Genomic DNA, 10898 nt, shown 5'->3' on the forward strand with positions numbered 1-10898 from the left:
TCTAACAAATCAACCCTGGAAACTCAGTGTAGTCTAACACAAGCACAGATTTATTTTTTCACTTCTAGTGTATTTCCAGTTATTCTCTGTTTTCCACATTCCCTCAAATCCCAGGCTGGTGGGAGGTACCTCTACCTTCTAGTTGTATCAGGTAGAATATATCACTGTGGAAGAGGAGGAGAACATTGTCCACCGGTAACTTAATTTGATCTAGAAGAGGCGTACTGCATTTCCTGAGCTAGACCATTTGCATGTACTATTCACAGTCGCACCTAAACCACAAAGGGGGCTGGGGAAGTGTGGTTTCCGGGTGTGAACGAGATAGGAGCATATTGGATATTGCTAAACACTAAATTAAGGTCAATCAGGCTGACTTTTCTGGTTCTCATCAGATTTAAGTGTTCACTCAACAACCTGAACTAATCAAATGATGCAAATGTGAGTGTTTAACTGGTGCTCTGATCTGAGTCACTAGTCCTCCTTGTATCTTTGGCCTTAAAGTAATGGACATTAATATTCTCAAACCATGCATAATGTAAATATGTTTGGAAAACAGTTTGTAGAGTGTAAAACTAGACGAAAGGGATCTGTGTTTTGATTTTTTTGAAAATTTGTTTATTTAATTTCTACATACAACATAGGGGCTCAAATACCTACCCCCAAAATCAAGAGCCTCACACTCTTCTGACTGAGCCAGCCAGGTGTCCCGGTTTTAATTTTTTAATAGGGTGAATAGTAAAGTAATATGTCACCTATGAGATCATTTAATTATCCTTAATACACACTGGTTTTTATTTCAATAGGCATCATTACAAATAAGACAGAGACCAAAAACCACACAAATGGTGATGAGTTCATTATTTGGGGGTTAACAGAGGATCCTACACTTTGTTCTGTCTTCTTTGTGGTTTTTCTAGGAATCTATGTTGTGACCATATTGGGCAATATCAGTATAATCATGTTAATCCGCAGAAGCCCTCAGCTTCACACCCCGATGTACATTTTCCTCAGCCATTTGGCCTTTGTGGATATTGGGTGTTCCATGTCAGTCATGCCCAGTATGATCGTGAGTTTCCTGTTGCTGGCTGCATAGCTCAGCTTGGCTCTGATGTTATCTTTGGAACGGCAGAGTGCTTCCTGCTGGCCACCATGGCCCGTGATCGCTATGTGAGCATCTGTTCTCCACTTCTCTACTCTACCCCCTGCCTTCCAGAGTCTGTATCATCCTATTGGCTGTTCCCTATCTGGGGGGATGTGTGAATGTGTCATCATTTACTGGCTGTTTATTGAGCTTGACTTTCTGTGGGTCAAATAAAATCAACCATTTCTTCTGTGACCTCCCACCATTAGCAAAACTTTCTTGTACCCATATCTATGTTGCTGAAGTATCTCCTGCCATCTCAGCTGGGTCAGTCCTTGTAATCACACTGGTCATCATAGCTGTTTCATATCTATACATCCTGCACTCCGTCCTACGTACGCACTTCCCCGAGGGAGGACACAAGGCCTTCTCTATTTGTATTTCTCACCTCAGTGCGGTCACTTTGTTTTATGGGACAGTCACATTTGTCTATGTCACACCAAAGTCAGGTCACTCGTCTGACCACATTAAAGTGGTGTCTGTGTTCTACACAGTGTGATCCCGATGTGAACCCCTTGATTTTACAGTCAGAAGTAAAGAGGCGAAAGAGGCCATGAGAAAATTGGTGGCTAGAAGACATCGGTTATTTTGAAAGAAATTCAGTGTGATTCCAGAAACTGAAAAATGATAGTTTTCAGAACATATGTGATAGATGTTTATGTTTTCCATTAGCCTTATCACTTTATGTGAAGAACTATCTTAAACACAAAATACCAGTATGTTAACTAATGCCAACCTTAATTTATAATTTTCTGGAGTCACAGAATATTTCATGAAATTCAGCTGGGTTCAAATTAAATATGTACCTTTCAGGGTTAGGAGACTTGGGAAATATAATTTCACTTTGTCTCTCCTTTGTTCATTGTTTACAGTCCATGATTAGAGAGTATTTTCTTTTTCTTCTGTTAGGTTCTATATTTTAAAATAGCGTTTTGTAAATTAACATCTTAGAAAGCATCATGTATTCAATGGAAATGCAAATGATGGTAGTGTTGCCAGTCTGGGTCACTTTCTCAGGGAGACTTGGCCTGTCTTATACGGGGTTATCATAATCTTTTGAAATAGTTATGGCTGGAGTCTTGAAAAAATTTTATTCCCACCTAAATAAGACAGGCCTAAAGAATTTATTCCATAATTTTGTCACCAAGACAGCTCAATCCAGATAACACAGAAGGAACTCTGAAGGCTGAGTCTCTGAGAGCTCCTTCGAGAATTCCCAATAGTTTTTCGTATTTCTCAAAGGCCTGAGTGCAGACACTTGTCTTTGAACATGTGCTGACAAGCCTTTGAATAGTAGGAAGAACTGCCTGAGCGTGGTGCTGGGGAGGGGGCTACGGCCCAGTGGAGCTTGATTTCAGCAAGCCAGTTGGTATTTCCAGGGTATAAAATTATGGATTAAGACACCCAGGCTACCGCAGGCCTGAAATATACCTTCTATCCTTCTTTGTAACACCCCCAAGGTGTTCATCGCTGCAACTCTGTCATGGCTTTATTTCAGGTGCTCGTGATGGAGCCTGGAGAGTTTTCAGCCTCCTTAATTACCTCCCTGCCTCCAGAACCTTCCCCATGACTTCCAATTAATCCTGTTTCAAGAGTAAAATAGCATTTTCTAATTATTACCAAAGTGGTGTGTGTCACATGAGTCCTAGAGCAAGAGTAGATTCTGACTCCCCCCAATTCAATGTTCCCGGCAAATAAATTGGTGGCAGTGTACTCTTTGCAAATAGTCAGGGATATAAGACCGTTACAGAAGGAGCTAGCTTGAAGAAGTCCTGGCATCTCAGCTATCTGATGGATGAAGTTATTTACCTACAGTTTTTAAAAAAGATAACGCCAGAGAATTCCGGACTAGTCACAGATTTTACAAACAAAGGTAATCAGGGCAGTGTTCCTCTCATCTTTCTGGACCTCTTATGTTCTGCATTTAAAAAATACATATTGGGTGCCTGGGTGGCTCAGTGGGTTAAGCCGCTGCCTTCGGCTCAGGTCATGATCTCAGGGTCCTGGGATCGAGTCCCACGTCGGGCTCTCTGCTCAGCAGGGAGCCTGCTTCCCTCTCTCTCTCTCTCTGCCTGCCCTCCGTCTACTTGTGATCTCTCTCTGTCAAATAAATAAATAAAATCTTTAAAAAAAATAATACATATTTATCAGCGACTTGTATATCTTCTTTTGTGTAATGTCTCTTCAAGTCTTTTGCCAATTTTACTCTCATATTGTACTTTTCTTATTGATTTGTTCTTACTGTAATCTGTCTACAAGTCCTTTGTCAGATTTGTACACTTTAAAGTTACACTTCCATTCTGGTTTGCCTTTTGGCTCTCTTAATTGTATCTTTCGATGAACAAAGGGCCACAGAGGACCCCCAAACAGCCAAAATAATCTTAAGAAGGAAGAAAAAAACTGTAGGCATCACACTTTCTGATTCAAACAATATTGCAAAGCTACAATAATCAAAACAGTATGGTACTGACATAAAGACAGTCAAACAGAGCAATGAATAAAACAGAGAGCCAAAAATAAAAACATCCGGGTGCAGTCAAGTCATTCTCGACAAGGGCACCAAAAATACTCAGTGAGGAAAGGATAGATAGTCCGTCAATAAATGGTGTTGGGAAAACTGGATATCGACATGCAAAAGAATGAAATGGAACTCTCACCTTACACTGCACACAAGAATCAACGCAAAATGAATTAAAGACTTACATTTAAGAACTAAAACTCCAGGAAGAAAAGCTCTAGAGGAGAACATAGGGGAAAAGTTTCTTGTTGTTGGTCTTGGCAATAATTTTTTTGGTATGACATCGAAATCACAGGCAACAAAGACAAAAATAGATAAGGACTACATCAACTAAAAAGCTTCTGCACTGGGGTCCGGTGGCTCAGTCATTAAGCGTCTGCCTTCAGCTCAGTCATGATCCAGGGTCCTGGAATGGAGCCCCACATTGGCCTCCCTGCTCAGTGGGGAGCCTGCTTCTCCTCTCCCCACTCCTCCTGCTTATGTTCCCTCTCTCACTGTGTGTCTCTCTGGCAAACAAACAAATAAATCTTTAAAAATAATAAAAAATTAAACAATAAATAATTAATTTTTAAAAAGTTTCTGCAGAGCAATGAAAACAATCACCAAAGTGAAAAGGCAACTACGGACTGAGAGAAAAATATTTGCAAACCATATATCTGGTAAGAGGTTAATTTCCAAAATATGTAAGGAAAAATCGAATAAAAACAAGTCAATAGGGGCGCCTGGGTGGCTCAGTGGGTTAAAGCCTCTGCCTTCGGCTCGGGTCATGATCCCAGGATCCTGGGATCGAGCCCCGCGTCGGGCTCTCTGCTCAGCAGGGAGCCTGCTTCCTCCTCCTCTCTCTCTCTGCCTGCCTCTCAGCCTGCTTGTGATCTCTGTCTGTCAAATAAATAAATAAAATCTTTAAAAAAACAAACAAAAAACAAGTCAATAGCAAAAACACTAGTAGCTCAATTTAAAAACGGCCTAAAGACTTGAACAGACATTTCTTCAAAGAAGACATAAAAATGTCCAAGAGGTACAAAGAAAGATGCTCAGCATCACTAATCTTCAGGTAGATGCAAATCAAGACCATTATGAGATATTTCCTCACATGCGTCAAGCTGGCTACTAGCAAAAAAAAAAAAAAGAAGAAGAAGGAAAAGAAAAAAGAAAAGAAAAGAAAAAAGCAAGTGTAGGTGAGGATGTGGAGAAAGAGCAAACTTTTGTACATTGTTGCTGGGAATGCAGCTGCTATGAAAAACAGTATGAAGTTTCCTCAGTCAGCAACAGAACTACCATATCATCCAGTAGTCCCACCTTCTAGATATTGATCTAAAAGAACTGAAGTCAATATCTCAGAGATATTAGCACTCCCATGTCCACTCCGGCATTGTTTGCAAGAGCCAAGATGTGAAAGCAACCTAAATGTCCACTGACAGATAAGTGCATAAAGAAAGGTTGGCATCTAAATATACAATGGAATATAATTTAGTCTTTTAAAAAAGGAAATTCTGTATATGTGACAGCGTGGATGAACCTGGAAGACATTATGCCAAGTGAAATAAGCCAGTCACAGAAGGGCTAATACTGTAGGACTCCACTTTATGGTGTACCTAAGATAGTCACTCACAGACTCAAGAATGGAATGACGGTTGTCAGAAGCTGGAGCTGGAGAGAAATGGGGAGTTGCTAATCAACAGGCACAGGGTTGCAGTTAAGTAAGATGAGTAAGTCCTAGAGATCTGCTGTAGCACATTATACTGTAGTTAACGGTACTGTAGTGTGCACACAGAAGCCTCTTAAGAGGACATCTCATATTAGGTATACCACAGTAAAATAAAAATCTTAAAAAGTAGGTCACTCATTTATTCACTCATTCATTTGTTTAAAACTGCTATGTATGAAGTACTATGCAATGTTTGTTTTTTTTTTTTAAAGATTTTATTTATTTATTTGACAGTGAGAGAGAGAGAGTACACAAGCAGGGGAGCAACAGGCAGAGGGAGAAGCAGGCTCCCTTGAGTCCCGATGCAGGGCTCAATCCCAGGACCCTGGGATCATGACCTGAGCTGAAGGCAGACGCTTAACCAACTGAGCCATCCAGGCACCCCTTCTATGCAATGTTCTAAGAAGAAAGTGTGGAACAAGGCGACATGATCCCTCCCTCATGGAAATGTAGGAAAGTAGGCAAAAAAAAAAAAAAAAAAAAAGACATTGAGCAATGACTTACACTAGTGTCTACATAAGTAAAGGTGTAAAAAGTGCAGAACATATTTCAGGTTCTCTGAAACTACTCACCATGACACTGTAACTTAGTCCAGGGTGTCAGAGGACACTTCAAAGGTGAAATATATTTAAACCTGAGATCTAAGGTGACTAATAATTAGTCTTCCACTGGAAGGGTGTGGAGTGGTGAATACCATCATAAACTGGTTTGTAGTTGGGTAAAGATAGAGATAGAAGTATGTCTACTTTTAGGTTTTAGCATAGTATCTAATGCATAGATTTTCTAAAAATTGTTTAACACTAATTCAGCAAACATCTATTTAGTCCTATATTCCCAGCATTACACCATTTAAGAGGGATGCAAAATCATTAATCATAAACACTGCACTTTCATTCCAGGGAAAGAACAAGATCTTCCACCTGTAATGGTACTAATCAAGTGATGTGAACAGAAAGTTGGGAGATGGACAGGAATGAAGGGACTTTAATTCTCCCAGATAGGATCTGGAATGTTTTTGTGGAATCAGTGGTACCTGTTTCTATCATTCATCAGCCATAGTCGGGCTTCCTTAAAACCTAAAGGTATAGTATCTTTCTGGGACAGAGGGAGTCTCACAGCATGTCCATTTCCTAATTTGCTGGATTTGAGGTGTTTGAGCTGTTAGGCCCTCCTAATGTGGATTATCAGGTTAGCTTTGTTCTGAAGGTCATTGATTGATGGATTCATTCCCAGAATCAAAGGAACCTGACTTTCAACCTTAGAGAACATTCTGCTTTGTGGCTATGGTTCAAGAATAGAGCCAGAGTAGATTGCAGCCGTGTATCTTTGACAACCTGCCAGTCTATGTGGCATTTGTAGATGGCAGAGTCCTAAGGAAAATCTTAGGGTGAGCTTCATTGTTTTGGTTACATGTTGGTGGATCAAAGTTAGCAAAGGGGCGAAGGAAGAGCATGTGTGTGAGAAATGTCTGCCACCAACAAGCATGGTGTGTGTGTCAAGTGTCCTAGGACAGATCCATATTACATGAGAAAAATATATGTGATTTTTAAAAAATGTACATCACTTATGTTGAAAATAATATTACAATTCCAGTGGATTCATGTTTGTAAATTCAACAGTACTAGCAAACCCAAATTATCTCTAAACATAGGTGACATGAAAACCTGGGCCACTCCACGTAGTCACATTTCAGAAATGCCACAAAATGTCACAGCCACATTAGTCATCTTGATCTAATAATCAACTGCAATGATAGTAAAATGTTATAATTATTTTCAACTTAATTGAGTTGAATGTTTAATTTTTTCATTTAAAAAATAAGTGGAAACACAGTGTATGTGTTGCACTCATATACTTTTATATAATCATGTTTATGTGTTATTTCTCAGTCCCAGTAGACGTGCACACGTAATTTCTCTATCCCAATGGATTCTCAATGTAGTTTTCCACAACAAATAAACCAATTAATTTGTAATTACATTCGGTGAAGTAAGTGATTTGGGCCTTATCTCAAATGACACAAGCCTCACTTAAATATGGCTCCGCCGTTCAGTGACCAATCCTCGGAGCCTCTCCCTAGTGTTGCAGTAGATGTGTCACTACTTTATCCTTGCTCCTTTTTAAGGACACAGAAATATTTGATCTCTTATATGTACAGAAGTTGCAAATTGATTATTCGAGTAAATTATTAGTAACTGAGCGTTGTTTGTCATATACGCATGCTGGGTCCTTTTCATTCAATCGTATCATTTTTAACACAAGATTCACATGAGGTGTGTATTATTATTCCTTTTTATAGGTGAGGAAACAGAAGATCTACAACTTCTTGTAACGTGACTCTGGTTCCATAGACAGCAAGAGGCAGAGCTAGAAACCGATCCCAGGTTTGTGTGGTTGCAAAATCCAAGGTATTTCTGCGCGTCCCTTTGTCTTCCCTGACGTCATTCATATCCAGCTTTGGAAACATTTTGTGTCTTTCATCCATTTATTTTTTTTCTCAATAAATCTATTTCAGGTCGAGGCTTTGTCTTATTAACAGTGCCAGAATAGGGGCGCCTGGGTGGCTCAGTGGGTTAAGCCGCTGCCTTCGGCTCAGGTCATGATCCCAGGTCCTGGGTTCGAGCCCCACATCGGGCTTTCTGCTCAGCAGGGAGCCTGCTTCCTCCTCTCTGTCTGCCTGCCTCTCTGCCTACTTGTGATTTCTCTCTGTCAAATAAATAAATAAAATCTTTAAAAAAAAAAAAGTGCCAGAATATGAGAATTCAGACACATAACCCTTGTACTGTTCATACTGTAGGATGTCATTGCCATGATTCACATGTAACATGGAGTAGAAGGTGCATGGTTGCTGGTAGTTATGTATGTATGTTTCCTTCCTTCTTCATCAGATAGAAGCTCTTCAGGAAAAACCAAATTATTGAGAAGAAAGTGTTGGTCTTTAAACTAGAAGAGCCATGGAGATGACTGAATGTGACTAATATATTCTCCCTTGCCCTTGATCGTATGCTCTAATTTGAAATAAGGGAATATCATTCTGAAATGTTAATCTTTCTTTCAATCCAATTTCCTAGCCTTCCTAGCTGGCTACTTGCATCCATATCTCTCTAACTACCCTCTCCTCCCATCACCATCATATGCTCCTACTTCCTATTTCCTTACAGTTGCTTAATAGAACTGATGAAACCAAAACTTACTACTGCAGGTCCCCAAATGCTTCAGTTCACTTTCCAATTAATCCAGTCCATGAAAATACCTGGACTCTTCTTATTGCTTCATGTAATCTCAGAAGGATGAAAAAGTGTGGTATAAGAGATAAGTCCTGAAAGATTTTGCAGAATATCCAGAATTTAACTCATAACAATAGTAAAATTTCTATTTGGCCCTTTCATCTTGGGCATAGACACTTTCCAGCCCTTAGTATCAGTTATAACTAAGGATGCAATGTTTTCATTCCAGGAAAATGATCAGGTAAGAAAGAGATGTCAAAGTCAACTCCATGTTTTTTGTCCAATAATTGGATAAATGGTAATAATATCTACTAAAAAAGAGAATCCTGAGGCAGAGACACATTTGGGGTGGGGGTGGAAAATTAAGAGCTTGCCTTTCCCTCATCATTTTGGTGATTTACAGTTTATGTTGTTACCATCAGTATTGGTGTAACACCCTTTTACATGTTTCTGGTACACATGGGGAAGACTTGCTCTATGGTATACAAATAGGAATAAAATAGCTGAATTCCAAGATCATTCAGTCTTCAATTGTAATATTTTTGTGGAATTTGAGAAGAAAATTCATGTGCACAAAGTATTCTACAAGTGAGGCAGAATTACCATTCAGAAATGATAATTGTATGGTTCTGTTTAGATATCTACATTAAATGTGGGGTAATTTCAACCTGTTTAACCTCCTCTTGTTCTGATTTCAATAGGCACCATTAAATGGGTAGATGGAGACTGAAAACCATACAGCAGTGACGGAGTTCATTATTCTGGGGTTAACAGATAACCCCACGCTATGTGCCATCTTCTTTGTCATTTTCCTGGGAGTTTACATAGTTACCATAGTGGGAAATATCAGTATAATCATCTTAATCCGAAGCAGCCCACAGCTTCACACCCCAATGTACCTTTTCCTCAGCCATTTGGCCTTTGTGGACATTGGGTACTCCACGTCGGTCACGCCAATCATGCTCATGAGTTTCTTGAGAGAGAAAACGACCATCCCTGTGACTGGCTGTATAGCCCAGCTTGGCTCTGATGTCACCTTTGGGACTACAGAGTGCTTCCTGCTGGCTACCATGGCCTATGATCGCTATGTGGCCATCTGCTCTCCCTTGCTCTACTCCACCCAGATGTCCCCAGTAGTCTGCTTCCTCCTTTTGGGGGCTTCCTACCTGGGCGGATGCATGAATGCTTCATCATTTACAGGCTGTCTGATGAACCTATCCTTCTGTGGACCAAATAAAATCAACCATTTTTTCTGTGACCTCTTCCCACTCCTGAAGCTTTCTTGTGGCCATGTTTATATTGCCGAAATATCTCCTGCCATCTCTTCTGCATCCGTCCTCATCAGCACACTGTTTACCATAATTGTGTCCTACAGCTACATTCTCCACTCAATCCTGAATATGCGCTCTACGGAGGGGAGGAAGAAGGCCTTCTCTACCTGCACTTCCCACCTCACTGCGGTCACTTTGTTTTATGGGACAGTTTTGTTCGTTTATGTGATGCCCAAGTCGAGTTACTCAGCTGATCAGGTCAAAGTGGCATCTGTGATCTATACAGTAGTGGTCCCCATGTTGAACCCCCTCATCTACAGCCTGAGGAACAAGGAGGTGAAAGGGGCCATGAGAAAACTAATGGCTAAAACACACTGGTTCTCCTGAATTACATCAGATATGAATCCATAAATAACAAACCAATGATTTGGGGAAAAATTTGTGCTGGATACTTTGATATTTATCATTAACTTTATCACTTTGATAGTGAAGAACTCCTATAAATATAAAAAGCCAATGCTGACTGCCATATAGAAAATGAAATATGTGATTAACATGGAAATCTGCTTCATTCAAATTAAGTATGAACTTTCCAAGGTAAGAATACCTTTGCAAAATAGTTCCATTCATTAGTTGTGAGTCCTATTTAAATAAAGAGAGCTATTTCCATCAAAGATCGAACTTGATTGAATTCCATCTTGTTAAATAACATCTGGCAAAAAACAAAAACAAAAACAAAAAAACCTTGTCCCCAGCTAATGGTTATATTGACAAGTCAGGCTGTTCAGGTCACTTCCTTTAAAGATACTGCCCTGCCTTCATCAATGAACATTTAAATTTTTTGGAAACACTGATGTTGGTGTCTCCAAAAAGCTTCTATTTTCACTTTATTTAAGCCAAAGTAAAGATCATGATTCTTCCGTGTGGCCATTAAGAGATCCAACCCAGATAACACAGAAGGAACTTTGTATACGTCTCGTGGACTCTTTTTGCAATGTGAGTCTTACCAGATGATTCTAGAGTAGGACTTCAA

The 10898-nt window shown here is 39.8% G+C and overlaps 2 protein-coding genes across 2 annotated transcripts; both read left to right on the forward strand.

The window, feature by feature from the left end:
* The first annotated feature begins 958 nt into the window (after positions 1–958).
* On the forward strand, positions 959–1640 carry LOC125079781 (olfactory receptor 481-like). Its single transcript, XM_047693538.1, is given in 3 exon segments — positions 959–1073; positions 1076–1198; positions 1201–1640. Coding segments are annotated over 3 exon segments (678 nt in total).
* A 7667-nt stretch (positions 1641–9307) lies between these two features.
* LOC125079782 (olfactory receptor 481) lies at positions 9308–10252 on the forward strand. Its single transcript, XM_047693539.1, has one exon. The coding sequence runs from the start codon at positions 9314–9316 to the stop codon at positions 10250–10252; it is 939 nt and encodes a 312-aa protein (XP_047549495.1). The 5' UTR covers positions 9308–9313.
* The last annotated feature ends 646 nt before the right edge of the window (positions 10253–10898 follow it).

Source organism: Lutra lutra, chromosome 10, assembly GCF_902655055.1.
Source record: "Lutra lutra chromosome 10, mLutLut1.2, whole genome shotgun sequence".
NCBI lineage: Eukaryota > Metazoa > Chordata > Mammalia > Carnivora > Mustelidae > Lutra > Lutra lutra.